General features: G+C 59.1%; 1 protein-coding gene across 1 annotated transcript; it reads left to right on the forward strand.

Moving 5' to 3' along the window:
• Window positions 1–2601: 2601 nt before the first annotated feature.
• Window positions 2602–15964, forward strand: TRIM8 (tripartite motif containing 8). Its single transcript, XM_046027467.1, has 6 exons — window positions 2602–3512; window positions 12474–12569; window positions 12912–13145; window positions 13954–13985; window positions 14120–14235; window positions 14588–15964. The coding sequence occupies exons 1-6, from the start codon at window positions 2943–2945 to the stop codon at window positions 15193–15195; spliced, it is 1656 nt and encodes a 551-aa protein (XP_045883423.1). The 5' UTR covers window positions 2602–2942; the 3' UTR covers window positions 15196–15964.
• The last annotated feature ends 3056 nt before the right edge of the window (window positions 15965–19020 follow it).

Here is a 19020-nt window from a genome sequence, read left to right on the forward strand (position 1 = left end):
TTAACTGACCCATCGACCTCCAGCAGACTACTCCACTTCTTTAAGTCTTCATTCCCTTATTAATAGAAAAGGGATTACAACGCCTTTTTTGCTTGGTAGTTTTAAGTGTCAGATATGTGGGAGAAAGTATTAAGGACATGGAGAAAGAGCCACAGTGAACCTTTGCAGTTCCCTGTTCACTTACATCAGACAGAAGGAGCAGACTGATAAACCCTCCCTTTCCTCCCAGGTAAAGAGAGCTACCGATGAAAAAGCCCAGGAAGAGGTGGTCCCACTACGCAGCGGCATCATCGCCCTTTTAAGTAGCGCGGAACTCTCCTCCCACCCTAGTGTTTAGTGTACCGAAGTAAGTGCAAGTCACGTGAGGCTCTCGCGTCTGCCCCGCCCTAGAGAGGCGGAGCCTTAGCTTGGGGACCAATAGCGGGAGCAGCCTCCGGAACAGCCCCAACTCCAGACAGGAAAAAGGGGAGGAGCCGGGAGCTTCAGCAGCTGTAACAGCACTTCCGGACAATACGCCCCGCCCTTATCCTCCCCTCCCCTCCCTGTCCGGGTCTCCAGTGCCGGGTGGGCCGAACTAGCGGGTGCTGATTAAAGGCGCCGCAGTTGCGCTGCCGCTTTCTCCACCCGTCCCCCTCCCCGTCTCCCCGCCCCCTTCCCGTGTAGCGGGACCGGCCTTGATGTAGGGACACCACCCTCCGCCTGTCTCCGCTCTACCTCGAGAGTCCGGCTCACCGCAGACCCCTACCCACCCGCATCTCCACCCTGCCGGACGCACTCTGCTCGGAGCCCATTGTATCCCCTCGCCCCCGGCTGCAGACTCCGAGGCCAGACTGTGGCGGGAAGATCGGGGACCCCTGTGCGCCCCTCCAGCCGGTCCCAAGAGCCGGGGCCCCTCCCCCGCCCGCCCTCCTTCCAAAGGCGAGGTAGCGGCGAGGGCGCCCTTCCCTCGCTGTTGAGGCGGAGGGGGCCGACTGACGGGCAGCAGGGACTCACCCCCGCCCCAGCCCCAGCCGCGCCCCCCCGGCGCCCCCTTCCTGGGGGGACAGCCGGGGCCGTAGCGAGCAGAGGCAGGAAAAGAACTGCCCAGCGCGCAGATCATTTTTATTATCGAGATTATTATTAAAAGGGGGCGGGGAGCCCAGAATGCGGGGGAGGGGGCCAGAGACGCAGCTATTTTTATTAAACAGATTATTTCTGAAATAATAATACGCGCAAGATGGCTGAAGGTGGCCCTGATGAGAGTGTTGGGTGTTTTTTTTTTTTCTTTCTTTCTTTTTTTTTGATCTGAGGATAAAGCTCTGAGGCGACTGCCGCTGCGGAGACCCTGCCCGAAGTGCCCTCCCCTCAGTTGTGAAGCTTCGGGCGGACAAACGGACCCACAGACAGAGCGACTGGCGTGGGCCCGCCCCGGACGCGTCGCCTGGGCAGCAGCCGGGGGCCGCCGGAGCTCGCCTTTCTGCCGACTTCTTCCAATTCTAATCTTTTTTTATTTTTTGGAAAGGACCGGGGTGGGTGGAGCAGAGGTGGAGAGAAATCGGGACTTGGCATTTTCTCCTCGCTCTCTCTCCTAATTTAAGGGAGGCCGCCAGCCCTCCCCTTAAAAAAAAAAAAACCCACCGAGAGAGAGAGAGAGAGAGAGAGAGAAAGCCCGCTGCAGGACCCTCGAGCGAGCGCGCCCGGACCCCTGGCCACCGCGGCCGCTGCCAGGAGCCCAAGATGGCTGGGCTCTGAGGGAGGCAGCCTGGCCCGGCTGGCTCGGCCCGGCCCCACCGCCGCAGGCTGGCTCCGACCGCAGCCCCAAGCCTTCCAGGCGGGAGCAGAGGCCGAGAAGAAAAGAAAGTGGGGGGGAGGGGGGCCGGGGTGGCGAAGGGGGAGGGCCGGGGCGGGGGGGGAGGGGAGGGCCGGGAGCCGAACCTCCTGTTCATTAGCAGTTGAGAAAAATTCCTTTCTAGTTTGATCAATCCTTGTTTTCCTCGGCAGAGCCGAGGCGCCCGCCCAGCGCGGAAACCAAGAGCGGGGTCTCTCTGCGGCGGGGGCGGCGGGCGCCCGGCCTCGGGGAAGCGCAGAAGTCGCGAAGAGGGGGTCAGGCCGGAGGACCGCCGGGGCTTCTCCCTCCCTTTCTGGTTGGTTTTTTTTTTTTTTTTTTTTTTTTTTTTCCACTTCTCTCCCTCCCCCTTCCGTTTCTATTTGTGAAGGGAGGAGGAAGGCAGAGGCGGGCTGGTGTCTCTGGCCGGGGACTGGAATTTCATCTGAATGACTGCCCCTGCGCGCACGCAGCGCCCCGGAGTCGGCCCGCCTGCGCCCCGCAGCCCGCACCCGCACCCGGCCGGCCAGCCGGGGGGCGCCTGCGCTGCGGCCCGGGGACCGCCAGCTCGCCTCGCCCGCCCGCTCCCGATCTAGCTGCCCTCGGCTTGGCCGCTCCCGCTTCCCCGGCTTCTCGGACCCCGGACGCGGCGAGTGAGGTGCTGCGCGGGCGAGCCGGGAAGGAGCCCTATCGCCGCCGCCGCCGCTGGAGGAAGTGTGCGGCTCCCGGGCTCTGTCCGCTGCGGGGCGCGCCCCAATGTCAGCCGCGAAGCCGGGCGCAGGCCGCGGGCCGCCGCTGGCCTAGCCGGGCGGACCGGGGCGGGGGCGGCCTCTTATATGGAATTTGGACCCCGGCGCTCCTCTCCAGGGCTGGTGTCCCGGCCGCGGCCCTGGCGCAGTCCGCCGCCTCCCGCTAGGCGCTCGGGAGGAGGAGGAGACGCAGCCGGCTGCGCGCGCGGCGGGAGGACCGAAGCTCCCTCCTCTGGGGGGCAGGCGCGCGGAAGGCGCTGGTGACTGAGCGACTGTCGGGACTGCCTGGGGCCGGAGCTCGGGGCTCGGTGGGCCTGCAGCTGCACGGGACGGACCCGCAGAGTTGGGCAGTGGGGGAGGCCCGCCCGGGCCCCCTGCCCGCGGCCGCCATGGCGGAGAATTGGAAGAACTGCTTCGAGGAGGAGCTCATCTGCCCCATCTGCTTGCATGTCTTCGTGGAGCCGGTGCAATTGCCTTGCAAGCACAACTTCTGCCGGGGCTGCATTGGCGAGGCGTGGGCCAAGGACAGCGGCTTGGTGCGCTGCCCGGAGTGCAACCAGGCCTACAACCAGAAGCCGGGCCTGGAGAAGAACCTGAAGCTCACCAACATCGTGGAGAAGTTCAACGCCCTGCACGTGGAGAAGCCGCCTGCGGCGCTGCACTGCGTGTTCTGCCGCCGCGGCCCCCCGCTGCCCGCGCAGAAGGTCTGCCTGCGCTGCGAGGCGCCCTGCTGCCAGTCCCACGTGCAGACGCACCTGCAGCAGCCCTCCACCGCCCGCGGGCACCTCCTGGTGGAGGCGGACGACGTGCGGGCTTGGAGCTGCCCCCAGCACAACGCCTACCGCCTCTACCACTGTGAGGCCGAGCAGGTGGCCGTGTGCCAGTACTGCTGCTACTACAGCGGTGCGCATCAGGGACACTCGGTGTGCGACGTGGAGATCCGGAGGAATGAGATCCGGGCAAGTACCCGCACGCAAACACACGCGCGCGCTCCCTACCGCCCGGGACCACCCCTCCAGACAGGCCAACTCTGGTAACATCAGTCCAGAGGCCCCCTTCCAAACTCTGCTATCCTGAAAGTTTAGGGGCAGTGTCCTGGGAAGAAGCCCCCCCCCCCCCTTGATGCGTTCCTGCACCTGCACTCCTAGGGTCCATCTTTTGAGTTATTTCTAGAATTGAGGTGAGGAGTAGAGTTTGGGTGTTGCTTGTCTGTTGTGCGCACAGCTCCCTTCCCCAGCCTTGTTTCTGTGGGCCCTATAGGAAGTCACCAAGGCAGTGACCCAGGTCCTGCTTCTCCAGCTGCTGTTTATGTAATGAGTGTCCTGGAGCCGCGGCTGTGGCTGACACGATCCATGATGCTGGCATACCAATGAGGAAGTAAACAAAAGCAGCCATGTTCCTTTCAAGCCCTATTGGAAACACACTGGGGGGGTGGGGTGGAGGGGAGCTTCCGGAGGGAGAACAGAACTCTGGTATCTATCTGGAGGAGGCCTGGACTGGCCAGCGGCCCCACTGAACAGTGTCTCAGCCATTCTGATTATTCCCAGTAGCCTGCTCTTCATGTGTGAGAAACAGTGCCCTCGGTGAGCCTGTGTGTGTTGCCTGCGTCCGATGAACAAACCTTGAAGTATGTGTCTTCACCACCCTGAGCCCTTTTCTCCCAGCCCAGCCCTCTATCACAGCCCTCCCACATTTGGGGAGGGGAAGTGGAAGACGGAAAAAGAATCCTGTGGGTTTAAGGTTGAGCTGCCTTGCAATCTGGTTTCAGGCAGCTGGCTCCCCTGGGCTGCCGGCTGGGTGATTACGGAACCGCATCCCCTCCCATTGTATACACCCGGCGGCAGCAGCCAATGTCAAAACCGCCTTCCCCCTCAGGCCTCTGGGCCTGGCTTTGGAGCTGGACTGAGGCAATACTTCCGTCCCCTTCAGTGGAGGGGGGCTCCTCCTAGGTCCCTCCCTGGTCCCCTGGCTTTCAGGGTTGAGTCATACCAGAAGGAAAGGGTTGGCCTGAGACTGAGCCATCTCGAAGCCCCAGCTTGGAGCCTGGGTGTGATATCATGGGGGTGAGGTTGGGCTTTGGTTGGACCAGGAGTGTTTGCTGGGTGGGGACCCCCCCAGAGGCTGGTGGAGGCCAGTGGGGAGCTTGGGTATGAGGAAGCTCTGAGCAGGGGACGGTTCTGGACGGGGGCTGTTTCCTGTTGGGGGGGGGGGGCCAGTCAGAATGAGTCACTGTTTAGCAATTAAAAAACATACACATACAACTAACAAAAGGCAGGAGGGCCACCAGAGACTGAGGGCAGGGATAACAAATAAAATTTACTGTATAATTAGTTTCCAATCAGATGGGCTAGCTCTGGGTTTTTGTACCAGGACAGGACCTCTGGTTTCTTAAAGGAAGTGGAGGGGATGGAAAGAGGAGCTATTCTCCTCTTTCCAGCCCAGGGGAAGCTGATGAGCCCCTGGTGTCCACCCCCAACTCAGGGCAGGCAGAGCCCAGACTTTTCTCAGTATTGGGAAGCTGCTGCTATTAATAAAGATGGAAAGGCCAGGAGAGGAGGAGAGAGCGCAGAGGCAGGAGGAAGGAGCGCTGTCCAGTTCTCTGTCCTGGGATTGGCAGCAGAAAAAGTGACAGGAAGGGAAAATCAGAGATGTGGCTGAAAGGAACCGGGGAGGGGGCAGCAGCCGGGGTGATAAGTGAGTGTGTCCCTGCACCCACGCTTTTGCTCTTAACTCTGTCTGAGTGCTAGGGGTGTTTTTCATTTGGGTGCGGAGAAAACATAATTGTGCCTGATTCGGTAGTAGGAGGGTATCTTTAGATGTGTGTCTGTGTTTGCAGGCGTCTGAGACTGCTTTGCCCTTAAATGCACCTGTCTCTCATCTGTACAGTTGGGGGCCGGGGAGGAGGGGGAGGTGGTTTGCCCCTGCGTGCAGAGTGTACTCTGGGGTTCCCACCAGCAGGTCCCTGATCCTGGCTCAGGGGAGGAACTGGATGGGAAGGAAGTGCTGAACTTTTGTCAGCAGCTGTGTGCGTGCATGTGTGTGCCTGTGTGTGTGTGTGTGTGTGTGTGTGTGTGCTCGTGTTCATTTTTGCTCCTGGAGCGGGCAGGCTCACAAATAGTGGGGTTGCTTCAGGGCCAGATGTGCAATTCTGTGCGCTCAGCATCTGTGCCCAGCAGTCTGAGTCTCATCCCCCTCCTGGAGCCCCCTCCCTAGCCCTCCAGATTCTCTCCGGTGACCCAGGGCACTGGAGTTGGAAACCCTTCAATAGGCCAGGGCCACTCACTGTGAGTTGGACTTTTTTATTGAATATGGAGGAAGAGGGGCCTCACCCTCAGGGGCGGGGAAGGGCTGTGGGGGAACCTGAATGGACGAACCTGGTGTGCCTTGTCTGTCCTCCAGCTAGGGGGCGGGGCCTTTCCTTGGGCCTCTTTTTCCCTTGCCTGGGGGCCTCTGCTGACGCCGCGGAGGGAGAGAGCAACAGAATGCTCTGGGATGTAGGAGCAGATGTATGGAGACCTGGCGCATGCCTTCAAGTACAGCCCCTCTTCTTGTGCTTCCGCTTCTGTCCTCCCTGGGAGGGAGGTGGTGGTGGGGGAGCCCGCTGACATGCCCTATTGGCTACAAATAGGAAACAGATCAACCTCTCCCTGGTGGCCCCAGTCCCATACTCAGAAACACCCATAGGAGCGTGGGCCAGTCGTCCGGAGCAGGGGCCCAGTGGGAAAGCAGGCCGGGCTTCTCTCCAGCCTGGAGGGTACCAGGGGACCCAGAGTCAGGCCTGCCAACTCTTGCTCCACTCTGTCCTTGGGAGGCCAGTGTAGGCCCCATTGCCCTGAAGCCTTGGTATACACTGGGTGGGCCCCAAAGACCCCTCTGGGATGGACCTAGACCCCTTTGGGGCCCTGAGAGGCTAAATTCCCATAATTGGGATATCCAGATAGGTTTGAGCCTGGCAGTGGTAGGTGGTAAAACCCTCTTCCAGCCCCCTGGTTTAAGGGTTCATCTGAGCATTAGGGAACTGGGGTAAGCTGGGAGCATCCCTACCTCATAACCATCTTCAGCCTGGAAAGAAAACCCAAGATAAGGCCTATGTACATGCTGAGGAGCTATTCAGGGTGTTTGGTGTGTGTGTGTGTATGCGCATGTGTGTGGTCAGGTCATAGTGTGCCTCTGTGGCATTTCTAGGACCCCAGATCAAGGCTAGAAATGTTGTCAGAACCCTTTTCCTTGCTTCTTGTAGGTTTAGTGTCGAGAGGAGATGTTCTCTGGGGAGGGCCTGGGGATCCCACTGCTCAGGCCAACTTGGGGTTTGTAGCTGCTAGAGGTGAGCTTACGCCGCTTGCATGGCCCCCAGGCTGGAGGGCTTGCACTGGTACCCTGGAGCGGATCTGATGGCTTGGCCCCACGTGTTTATCTCTGGGTAGGCTGTGGGAGCGAGGGGCTGCCCCAGCCCGGCCCAACTGAGGCAGCACCAGGCTCTGCTGCTCCCTCCTCCCCCAATCCTATTCCTGACCTCCCAGGTCTGAGGGTAGCTGGGGTGTGTGTGGGGTGCCCCTTCCTTGATGAGCCTGAGTCCGCAAGGAAGGTGGGCCGTGGGTCCCAGGCAGAGGCCCAGGCCCCACCTCCACCCCATGGTCCTGCTGACACAGCCCGGTGCCTGTCCCACATGCCCTGTGGATTGTTCTGCCTCCCGCGGCCCTGGGTGGCTGTGCAGGCATTCCGTCTGCAGGTGTGTGTGCGCGCGTGCGTGTGTAACCAGCGTGTCTGGTTGTGTCTCTCACCATGTGACTGATTTGCTGTATCTCCCACGTGTCTCTCCGAGGAAGTACCGTGTGCGTGACTGACTTGGCTGCGTGGTGGTCTTGTGTGTGGCTGCGGGGTCAGGAAGGCGTGTGGGCGCACGTCCCTGAGCGAGGCGGGTGGCCGCATGTCCGGCCTACCGGGTACCTGGGGCTGGGAGTTGAGTGGCTCCGCAGGACCGTCCGCCCCGTGCTGCTGGCACACGGCTGCTGCTCCGGCTCTGAGTCCTGTGTGACTTTCTCAGCTGGTGGGGGTGTTGCGGAGGGGCTGGAAAGAGGGAATTCACCAAAGGGGGAGCTTGCTGCCTGAGGCAGGCATTGGAGGCCGAGGTCCGGGCCGGTCCTGCCAGGCTGTGTTGAAGGCCTTGTGGGTGGGCAGAGGCAGAAGGTGGGCCCAGCCTGGGCCCCTGCCCTGGACAGAGCAGGCAGGCCTGGATGGCCTCATCGCTGGCTCTGGGAAAGCCTTCCTTCCCGGCTGGCCTGGCATTCAAGCCCAGACAAAGGGGGGCTTTCTCTCTCGCCTCTTTGTTCTGCTGCCCCAGAGCGCTGCTCTCTGCATGGCAAAAGCTAATTCCACTCTGCAGCTGGGAAACCTTCTCTGGGGTCTGCCGGGGCTTGTCTCTGAGCTGCTGCTGCTCTCCTCACCCAGCTCCTGCCCTGCAACCTCGCCTCTCTGTGTCTCTGGTTGCCTCTGCACCCCCCCCCCCCCAAGGGGGGTTGTCCACTGGGTAGCCCGAGGCAGGGGCCGAGGCCAGGACAGGGCGTCTAGGGCAGGCAGCAGCTGCTCTGAAACCAGGGGAGAGAGCTCTAGCCCAGGGAGAGTGGAGGCCAGCATACTCCGGGGAAGAGGGCTTCAGGGAGAGAGTCGGGGTAGAGGGTGGTGGGCAGGTGTGGCAGCCTGGGAAGGAGGCTAGGAGAGGGTAGCCCTGAGCAGGGGTTGCAGCCCAAGTGGGAGCTGGGATGAGTGCTCTCCGGACAGGAGCCTGAGCAGAGAAAGGTGTGTAGCTGCCCAGCTCCCTCTTCTTGCTCCCCTGCCTCTCCCTGCCTCCACCACCACCACAGGGGCTGCTGGACCCAGCCCTGGCCCTGTTTGAAAACCACGGTCCTGCCTCTGGCCCAGCCCCTGGGGCCCTGTTCCCTCCTGACCTTGCTTCTCTTCAAGGTTGACTTGAGGGTTTTATTATTATTATTTATTAACTTTTATGCAGCCTAGAGGCCCCCTGGCCTCACCCGTCTGCCCAGTCCAGTCTGGCGTCGGAAATACCAGCTGGGCCTGACCAGTTAGACTCCAGAGGGATGTGAGGCTTTCCGAGCTAGACGTGCCCCCTCTCTGAGTCGGGAGGGGCACCAGAGGGAGCAGCTCAAGGCAGAGCCTGAAACCCTGGGCAGCAGGATGTTCTGGGGCCTGCTTCTCCTCCCTGCCAGGTGTGATGGGATGGGAACGGAGTGCCTCTGGGGCTTTCTGATGCTTCTGCCCTCACAGGCCCAGGAGCAGATCACAAAGGGCCTAAGGGCCAAGGCCAGGAGTGAGCGGGTCCCATCAGGGCGGGGTGGGGGGGCTGCTGAGTAGAGCTGGGCCTGGTATTGTTCCTCCTCCCTCCTGCCAGAGGCCTGGGCCCTCCAGCCCCGCTGCGCCAGCCCTCAGGTCCCCGCTCTGCTCTGCTCCTGTACCTGCGCCCTTGAGGTGTGCCACAGTGCAGGTGACTCACTGCGGGCTGGGAGCAGTTCGTAAAGCCCCCCCCCCCCAACCCCGCCCTGCGTTGGGAGCCCATGCTCTGAATCAAGCTGGAAAATCTGGTCCTATCTCTCAGCTGTGTGTTTTTCCCAGGTGGGAAGTGGGGCCTCAGCCCTCAGCGATTTCCTGGACCTTGGGACTGAAAGAGACTGCTGGTAGTGGGGGGCAGGGGTCAGTCTTGCTTCCTGTCTCCCATCTTCCAGCTTCTCGGTAACCTCATTGAGGTGAGGGCTACGGAAGAGGCAGTGAGTAGATATTCCTGTCCCTTCTCCCAGTTTCCCAGTGCCTGAGGTAACAGTGATCCCCACAACCCCCTGCCTCCCCCAGGTTTTGTCTATAGCAGGATTAAGATCAGCGGGCCTCAAGGGAGGGCAGTTCTGCAAGGGTGAGCTGGCCAGCATGGGGCCCTGGGCCCCCCTCCCAGCCCTCCGTGATGACTGGCAACCCTTGGCCAGTTTCCTTCCCATTTCTGCCCCTGCCCCTACCTACCCCTGTAACAGAGACAGGAGCTCCATGGCCTCTGTGCTGGGGGAGGGTAAATAAAACCCACCACCTGCCCTAGAGTGTGGCCATTGCCTTGCTGGGCATGCAAGATCCAGAGTAGAAGCACTGCCAGGAAAGGCTCTGAGAAAAGCCTAGAAGAGGGACAAGGCTGAGCTCTGCCCCAGGACTGGACGGGAGGTGGCTCCTTTGGCTCTTCCCTGAGGAGTCAGCTAAGAATTCCTTGAAGGGGTTGCTGGTGGGTGGGAGAGGGGCTTCCCACTGCTCTGGAGGGTGGGAGTGTAACAGCCCCCCCTTCCAGGCCTCATGGAGAAATTGGTCTGAGACCCTACCCGAGGCTGCCTCTTTCCTGCCCCTCATCGGGCTCAGCCCCAGGTCTGTCCCTGATTGGATGCCGATGGGTTTGGTCCTGGGAAGTAGTTATGCAGGGAGACCACGGTGTGCAGGTGTAAGCCTGGGCACGCGGATATCCTGAGCACGGAAAAGACAAGAGCGGCCAGGAATCTGAGACACGTCTGGAGGGGGGTGCCCTGTTCTCTGAATGTGGGTGCAAGGCAGCGAGAGGGCAACAGTTTGGGGCCAGTTCTTATAGACCCTCATGTTCCTGAAGGGGAGTCCTGGTGACCTTGCCTTTATGGCAGGCCTCCCCTAATCGTCTGGGGCCTTCGGGGGCCCAGCCTTCGCTGTGTAGGGGCTGGATGCAAGTATGTGTGTAGCCGTGTGCAGCAGCCGCATGAGGGGGGCCCGGGCCCAGATTGTTCTGAGCAGTGCTGCACAGTTGCTGCCTGCCCTCCTCCTATAGCGGTGGGCAGTTTCCCAGGGAGGATGCGTGACTGCTCTTTCTGCCCCCTGCCCAGCTGTGTTTCCCACAGGTTCTGACTCTGAGGCTCACAGCAGACCCCTCTGCATGTTGGACCCGTGCGGGGGACCTGCTGGAAGGACAAAGCGCTGGGGGCAGGTCACAGTCTCCTGGGGCTGGTTCTTAGAGGTCCTGTCCTAGGTCAGTGGTCAAGTTGTTGGAGTGGGGGCAGGGCAGGTGGACCCCCAGCTTCTCCAGCTTAGAAGCTGAGAGCCTTCCCCCACCACCTCCTCCTGTCCCCCGGGTCCTGGTTTTTGTTTCCAGGGCAGATACCAGCTCACAGCGAGGTCACCAAACACCCTTGCTGGACTTGGTTTCCCCAAATGTAAAATGGGTTGGAGGAGCCAGGAAGGGACAGGTGGCAGCTTGTCTCTAGGAAACCGGCTGAACTTGAGGGTCTCTGAGGCCCACACAGAGGAAGAAAAAAAACCACTGCTCGTAGAGTGGACTGTGCGAGCCCTGTTCTGTGCCGCCTGCTTTGCAAACCTTACATTGTAGCAAAACCACGGCTTAGTTCAGTCAACCTGCTCAGCATCGGTAGGGAGCTGTGGCCCCTGTGTGGCCTGGCCAGGAAGGGAGGTGGGAAAAGAGCAGCAAAACCTTATTTTCAGCAGGCCTGGAGCTCTGCAGGGAGATGGGACCACAATGTGCAAGGCTGACTACGGAATAGTGTTGTCGTATAGGTGTTTCTGTGATCGTGGCCATGTTTGGTGCCTGTAGCGTCCAGTACCCGAGCCCCTGGCTCCGGGTAGCTAGTGAGCACTCGAACCTGAGGCTGGCCCAACTGGAGAACTGATGTTTGACTGAATTTATTTCCATTCACTTCCATTTAACTAGCCACATGTGACTCATAGCTGCCATACCGCACAGCACAGCGACAGAGGGGAGGCACAACGTGACAGCCCACTGCCTGGCAGGGATGGACAGGGAGGGCCCGGCACAAGCATCGAGCATGGGCCATGGGAAGTTCCCTAGGTCGTTGGGCCTTCAGTTGGGCCTGGAAGGATGGACAGAGGGAGGAAGGAGGCCCCATGTCAGCAGCGTGCAGGGAATCCCCATGTGCAGGGAACCTTGGGGACAAGAGAGCCGTCCACCTGGCTGGACAAGTCAAGTTGTCAGAAAGCCTTTGTGGCCAAAGTGCTGGAAGGAGGGCGTCATTGAGGGTTCTTGAGCAGGAGGAGACCATGTTGGAAGAGGCCTGTCTGGTGAGGGAAGAGGACAGGCTGGGTGGAACAGCCAGGTTAGGCTGTTAGGAGATGGAGGGCTGAGAAGAGCAGCTTGGTCTGGCACCTTCTAGTAAACTGGCCTTGTGTTCTTTGGAGATCCAGAGTCTCCCTTCCACCTGGGTCCGGCTGACAGTCTGAGAGAGCTAGCAAGGACTTAGAGGCTTAGCCCTCAGCATCAAGAGCAAAGGAAGGGGTAGCTGCCCTTGACACCCCCAAGTGCAGTAAGGCAGATATAGGGTGAGAGCTGGCCAGAGGGACTGTATGACCTTGGAAGCTTGTTTGTCCCTCTGCATCTTAGGGCTCTCATCTCTAAGATGGAGCTCCCCAGAGAGAGGCGGCCTCCCTTGTATGAGAACAGTCCCTACCGCCAGATCACCTGGGTTTGTATCCCAGCTCCGACATTTACTAGCTGTGTGACTTTGGATGAATTGCTTAATCTCTCTGGTTTCCTCTTCTCTGAAAGGAGGATAATAATAGTACTTAACTCACAGCATTACTGGGATGATTAGATAAGTCTATACAGGAAAAGCACTTAGAACAGGGGCTGGCCTGACCCTGTCCTCAGAAAGCTCATGGTTTAGATATGTGTGGGAAGCTATTCCAGGGAATGGGCTGGCCAGACAGCTGTCACCAGGCCCCTGGGATTGCGTGGGGGCCAGAAAGGGCTAGATGGCAGAGGCCATCCGAGTCAATCTATAGGATGAGTCTGTTCTATAGAGGGAAGGGTGGTGCTCCCCCATCCTTGGTGAGGGATAGAGCTGCAGCCCCCTCTGATGACCATTCCCTACCTGTCCCTGCAGAAGATGCTGATGAAGCAGCAGGACCGTCTGGAGGAGCGAGAGCAGGACATCGAGGACCAACTCTACAAGCTTGAGTCAGACAAGCGTCTGGTGGAGGTAGCTAAGCCCGAGCCGGTGGTATGGTGGGGAGGCCTGGGTGCAGGGCCTCGGGCTGGTTCCTTATTTGGGCTGGGATCTGTTGTGTGGTCGACTCCATGCCAGAACCCCTAGGTCATTTACTCGGTGGATGAGCCCCTCCCGGGGCCAGAGATTGCTGGCCCAGAGCCCTGTGCTACCAGCAGGGACCGAGCGGGTCAGACCTTGCTCTCAGGAGCCTTGGGCAGCCTGGGGGGTGGTGGGCGTCCCAGACTCTGCCGTCCAGGATGTGAGAGCGGCGGGAGCAGCAGCCGGAGGTCCCCCAGACTCACCGCCCACCCACTCGCACCCCCGTGCCTGCAGGAGAAGGTGAGCCAGCTGAAGGAGGAGGTGCGGCTACAGTATGAAAAGCTGCACCAGCTGCTGGACGAGGACCTGCGGCAGACGGTGGAGGTCCTGGACAAGGCCCAGGCCAAGTTCTGCAGTGAGAACGCAGCGCAGGCGCTGCACCTCGGGGAGCGCATGCAGGAGGCCAAGAAGCTGCTGGGCTCCCTGCAGCTGCTCTTCGACAAGACAGAAGACGTCAGCTTCATGAAGGTGGGCTGGGGCCGGGACCCGCTGCTGGGCCTGGGCTCATGCCTCAGTTGGAGTCAGCGGGCCTTGGCTCCCCGGCGAGTGTCTCGCAACAGTATGCTCACAGGGTTTTGGAGCCAGAGCCTGTGTGGCTTCGGAGCCCTCCCACCCCCGCTCTTTCTAGCTTCGTTAGCTGGGGAGTGGGTCATAGATGTGCCCTGTGCCTGGGTTCAGGCACTAATAAAATGGGGTTCATAAGAGAGCGACTTACTATCCTCTATCCACAATTCCAAATTCTAAAAGCCTCTGAACACTAGTAGAAAAAATTCTGACAACTCATTTTACAGAAAAAATTGATCTGAATTCATGTTGGCAATATATGGTCTTTATTGATCTTGCTTGATACAAGGATTCAAACGTTTGGCTGCAGGAACGTTGATGTATTAGACGATGGTATCGTACTGGGGATCATAAGTACTATATAGTACAGGCACCATAGTCCCCTTCTAAAACCCAGCAAATTCCAAATTCCAAGACACATCTGGCCCCAAGGATTTCTGATAAAGGACTGAGTGCCTCTAACGTCTTCCTCCCAGGGGAATTGTGTAGATAAAATGATGGATGTATGGAAACCACTTGCATGTTTATCACATAGTAAGTGCTCAGTAAATGTCTGGTCTTCGTATCTTCTAGAAATGCAGACACTCCCCTCCCCCCCTTAGCAGCACACTTTGGCTGGAATCAGATAGTCAGCCCTGCCTGGGGAGACGGAGGATGGGGTGGTTCTCCCATGTTGCCTTTCCCACCGACTAACTCTTTTCTCTCCCCCTAGAACACCAAGTCTGTGAAAATCCTGATGGACAGGTAAGCAGACGGCCACTGGCCCCCAGGGGAGCACGTCTGGGGGAGGGCAGGGAGGGCCAGGCCCACTGGGGGGAGGTAGGGCAGGCTCACCGGTGATACCTCCTCACAGCAGATGCCCCGTCCACTGCCCCCAGGACCCAGACCTGCACGGGCAGCAGCCTTTCTCCCCCTAAGATCGGCCACCTGAACTCCAAGCTCTTCCTGAATGAGGTGGCCAAGAAGGAGAAGCAGCTGCGGAAGATGCTAGAAGGTGAGGGTGGTATCCTCAATGGAAAAGAGAGCGCCCTTTGGGCAGGGAGGAATGCCAGAGCCTTCTCTCTGAGAGGCAGCATGGCCTAGTCAGATAGACTTTTCTTCCTATCCTGGCTTTGCCACTTCTAGCTATTGGACCTTGGGAAAAGCCATCTTACCTCCCTAAACTTCAGTTTCTTCAGCTGTAAAATGGGCATAATAACAGTATCCACCTGCTAATGGGGTAGGCAGCGTTGACCAAGACAGTGCATGATGTGATGAGCTTGCTTCTATAGATAGAAAGTGGGGAGAGGAGGCCTGGGTTGCTTGGGATGGGAGCTTTGGCGACTTTTGCCCCAAACTCTCCGCAGGCCCCTTCAGCACACCGGTGCCCTTCCTGCAGAGCGTCCCCCTGTACCCTTGTGGCGTGAGCAGCTCTGGGGCGGAAAAGCGCAAGCACTCAACGGCCTTCCCTGAGGCCAGTTTCCTAGAGACGTCGTCAGGCCCCGTGAGCAGCCAGTATGGGGCAGCAGGCACAGCCAGCGGCGAGGGCCAGTCAGGGCAGCCCCTGGGGCCCTGCAGCTCCACGCAGCACTTGGTGGCTCTGCCGGGCGGCGCCCAACCAGTGCATTCAAGTCCTGTGTTCCCCCCATCACAGTATCCCAATGGCTCCGCCACCCAGCAGCCCATGCTCCCCCAGTATGGCGGCCGCAAGATTCTCGTCTGTTCTGTGGACAACTGTTACTGTTCTTCCGTGGCCAACCACGGTGGCCACCAGCCCTACCCCCGCTCCGGCCACTTTCCCTGGACAGTGCCCTCGCAGGAGTACTCACACCCGCTCCCACCCACACCCTCCGTCCCCCAGTCCCTTCCTGGCCTGGCGGTCAGAGACTGGCTCGACGCCTCCCAGCAGCCTGGCCACCAGGATTTCTACAGGGTGTATGGGCAGCCGTCCACCAAACACTACGTGACGAGCTAACGCCACGCAGGCAGTGGGGTGCTGGGGAATCTTCCCCCCCAGGCCCCCAGTGGCTCGGGAATTACGCATCCAGAGACCTGCCCTTCTACCTTCCTGTCTTCCCTCCCTTCCTCCTTCGTCCCCCCAAATCTTTTCCTTTTGGATTTTGTTTTGTTTGGGGTTTTGTTTTTGATTTTTTTTTTTTTTTTAAATGAATCTCCTGGACGCAGAGGTGACAGTGAGAGCTGGCCTGGGCTGGGCTGCAGGTGGCCCAGGAGTTGGGAAAACGTCTATTTCAAGGCATTGAGCTCTCTGTCTCTCCTTTTTTCTCCTACTCCTTTCCCTTCCTACCCTTGTGGCTGGAAGGAGCCTCAGTTTCCCCTGAAGCCTTGGGGGATCCAACCCTCCTCACCCAGCCCTGGGAGGAAGGACCAGTGATGCCCACTGGCCCGCTTCTCCTCTCATTTTTCTTTTGGGCAATTTGATCACGGACTGAGTAAGAAATGACCTGTAGATTGTGGGGTTTTTTTTTTTTTTTTTAATTTTTTTTAAAAACCAAGAATGATTTCTCCTGCTTCCTTCTTCTCAACATCCTCCCAGATGGAGTTCAAAGGCCACTTCTCAAGCAGCTTTTGGCACCTTCAGCCTCAGAGTGGAATCTTAAAGACAGGAACCCCATGTCCAGGAAAGGGGGAAAGGAACTTTGCCAATGATAGTGACCACAGCAAAAGCAAATAATAATAATATTAATAATAATAAAGAGAAATAAAAGAAATAATAAAATAAAAAACCATAGCACAGCCCTTGTTGAGGTCAGTGGGGGAGGAGCGGCTGCCCCGAGTTGGGTCCTTGCCTGGATTTTGACACAGCAACTTCCTGTAGTGAGCACTTTGTATGAATCGTGGACTTCCTGTTCTCAAGGCGCAGGTATTTATTCTGTAATCTGTCTAGAGCACACACCGAAAGCCAACCTTCTAATAAACATAATGGCGCAGTCCCACTCCCTGCCTCGCCTCTTAACCCCTCACTCCGAGCCCAGACCTAGGGTCTTCAGGTGTTGGTTCAAGAAAGGGCACCGAGGGATGGAAGCCCCTAACTTCCTCGCCTTGGTTCTGTGCTCCATCTAGACAGTTCCAGGCCTGTGAATATCAATTCATCAGGCACTAACTACATCTCCTGTCAGTCTTGGGTTCATTTGACAAATACTTGCTGAGCGAGGGCCTCCCAGGCCCAGCCCCCGGCTTCATAGGTCCTGGCATCTCTTTGAGGTTCTGCCAGCATGTTTGTAGCTAGAACAGACAAAGGAAGAAATACCTTTCTGTGAGTCTTGCAAAATTACCTCCTTCGGTCCACAAATATTTAATGAGCACATGCTAAGTGCCAGGCACTGTGCAGGGCTATGGGCATAAACAGAGCAGACCCTCTTTTTGTAATTTAGTCTTAAGTGGGCATTGGCCCCCATTAGGGGAGTCACTCAGCTCCACACTTCCGGTGGTGACTTGGGCCCGGGCCCTTGCCCCTGCATATGGGCCAAGAGCAGGCAGGAAAATATTTGGCTCTGAGAGGCACGGAGGTAGGGTAGCAAGGTGAAGAAGACATTCTGTCCTCATCCCTTTTGGCAGAGCTGCTCAAACTCTCTAGTGTGTCTTGGGAGCTTGTTAAAAGGGCTGATTCCTAGGGAACCATCAAGGGCCCAGGGACCTGTATTTTTAACTCCTTTGAGTTAAAGAAGAGCTGCCATGAAGGATTGGCTAAGGTCTTGCTTGTCACAGGGACCCCTGGGTAGAAGGAGGGGCTGGAGCATACCTCTGTTGGGGGCAGAGGGAGTGATCTTTGAAAAGGATCTCTGGTTTGTTGCCTAAACTTTGCATGGATCTTATGTCAGAAAGCAGCGTGTGCCCTTCTTCCGTACTAGTGGGAGTTGCAACCTTTGCTGGTGTCTAGTTATCTTTTCCCTTGTCTGGGTAGAGTCAGGGCCTGAATGCCCCCTATCCCAGGAAGCCTAGAGCAAGGCAGGGAGCCATGGGTAAGTCCTGTCCTGTGCCAGGGGTCAGAGCCTCACGAAGCCCTAGTCAGTCCCCCTCTCATAAAAGTAAGTATCCAGGGTGGAGGGCATGGTGAGGCCATGTTCCCGAGGCCAGTAGTCTGGCCAGACCCAAACAGAGTCTTGGTCGTGCTAAGTAGAAGCTGTGTCTTCTCATCCTGTGGGAATAGAAAGCGACTCAGTGTTGAGTGGGTGGGCCCTTGCTCTGCTGCTCCCCCTTCCCCACTTTGGCAGGGAGCCAGAGCCAGGCCAGGATGACAACAGCTGGCCTGCCCCCTTCTCTTCCCCTGCACCTGTTTGGGGCTAAAGGGAGGAGGCAGATGGTTGGAGCACAGCGCCCCTGCAGCCCAGGGTGGAAGGATGCCTGGGGGCAGGTGCTGGTGGACAAATAGACATTTAACTCCATTCACATCTGCTCCGGTCTCACTGTCCCTTTCTCTTGTTGTCAGGGGCCCTAGGACATCTTCTGTGCCAAGGGTTGGGAGCCAAGACAGAAAGCTGCCCAATTTCTTTCCCACTTGGCCTAGTTTTGTTTTAGCTGGGCGGGGGGCGGGGGGGGGTTCCTCTCTCCAGACACATCAGTCAGACTGGGATATGGAGGGAGACTCTGGTGAGGGTAGGGTGGGTTCAAGCCCCCACCAGGTCCCAGTTTTGGAAGCTCACCCCAGACACACGCAGGCAAAGCAGCCAGCTGCCAGTAGTACAGCCTGGGGGTGCCAGGGCAACCAGGAAGCAGGGAGACGCTAACCCCATCCAGCTGTCCCCAGCCACCCAGCTGTCCCTGGCTTCATAGGAGCAGCTGTCACCCACCTCCCCAAAGGGTCAGGGGCAGAGGAGGCCGAGAAAGAGCTGGAGTGCCCCAAGACACAAGGCCTGCCAGAGAAGGTGTGAAGGGGACCTTCCCCTCCCCCCCCCCCCCCCGCCCTGGTGTGCAAACTCCCACACCACTGGGCACCCACAGCCACACCCTGTGCCTCATGCCGCAAACGGCTGAGATAGCGGCTCTCACACCCGGGGCGCTGCCCTCCCGCCTTCCCTGAGAGGCCGTCACTCCTCCCCTTTCCGGGAAGGGCTGGGTGTCAGGAGGGCCTCTTCCCCACCCTACCGATGGGGGTCGGCTGCTGTGGCCCAGATGTGCGCAGCCCCCGGGGAGGCGACCGCCGGGGGGTTTCCTCCGCCCGCCACCCGCGCGCCCGAGCTCTTTCATGTCGCTGCCCTCCGCGTCCCAGCCCGAGCGCAGCAGCTGCGCCCGGCTCCCCGCCCCCAGCCCCCAGCCTCTCTCCCAGCTGTCTTTAGGGTGGGGCCGCGCAGCTGGGGAACAGCTGCAAGGCGTGGGGGAGGGGAGGGTCGACTGCCCCCGCAACTGCCGGAAACAGTCCGGGTGTGGGGGTGGTGGTGGCAGGGAGGTGCAGGGAAGGCGAGGCCGGGGTGGTCGGCTCCCGGGTCCCTCCCCCAGCGCATCTGTCCGGGCCAGCTGAGAGGGGCAGACCCCAGATCAAAGCCCCCTCCCGGCTTCAAAGGGCGCCCTGTGGGCGCGGGCAGGCCGTGGGGCAGTCGGGAGCTGCACCCCGTGGGGCAGCCGCTGAGTCAGCGCCCTGGCCCCTCTCCCAAGGCGAGACCCCACCTTCTAACCTCACTTCTGGGTTCCTCCATTCCTGTTCACACCTACCCACTCAAGGCCCTGTCGTTGTCACCAGGCCACTTCCTCAGACACCTTCAATTTCTCCCATCCGAGGGTGGGGGAGAACCAAGGCACACTTTCAAGATGGAACCTGGCCCCCTGGGGGATTCCCTACCCCACC

The sequence above is a fragment of the Meles meles genome, chromosome 13 (genome assembly GCF_922984935.1).
Source record: "Meles meles chromosome 13, mMelMel3.1 paternal haplotype, whole genome shotgun sequence".
NCBI classification, from domain to species: Eukaryota; Metazoa; Chordata; class Mammalia; order Carnivora; family Mustelidae; genus Meles; species Meles meles.

Bases quoted from the DNA above. Each gene is read 5' to 3' on its own strand.
- TRIM8 (XM_046027467.1), top strand. From the start codon at position 2,943: ATGGCGGAGAATTGGAAGAACTGCTTCGAGGAGGAGCTCATCTGCCCC. The intron at 13,146-13,953 runs GTGGGCTGGGGC...CTCTCCCCCTAG, and splicing joins AAGACGTCAGCTTCATGAAG to AACACCAAGTCTGTGAAAAT. The intron at 13,986-14,119 runs GTAAGCAGACGG...CACTGCCCCCAG, and splicing joins GTGAAAATCCTGATGGACAG to GACCCAGACCTGCACGGGCA.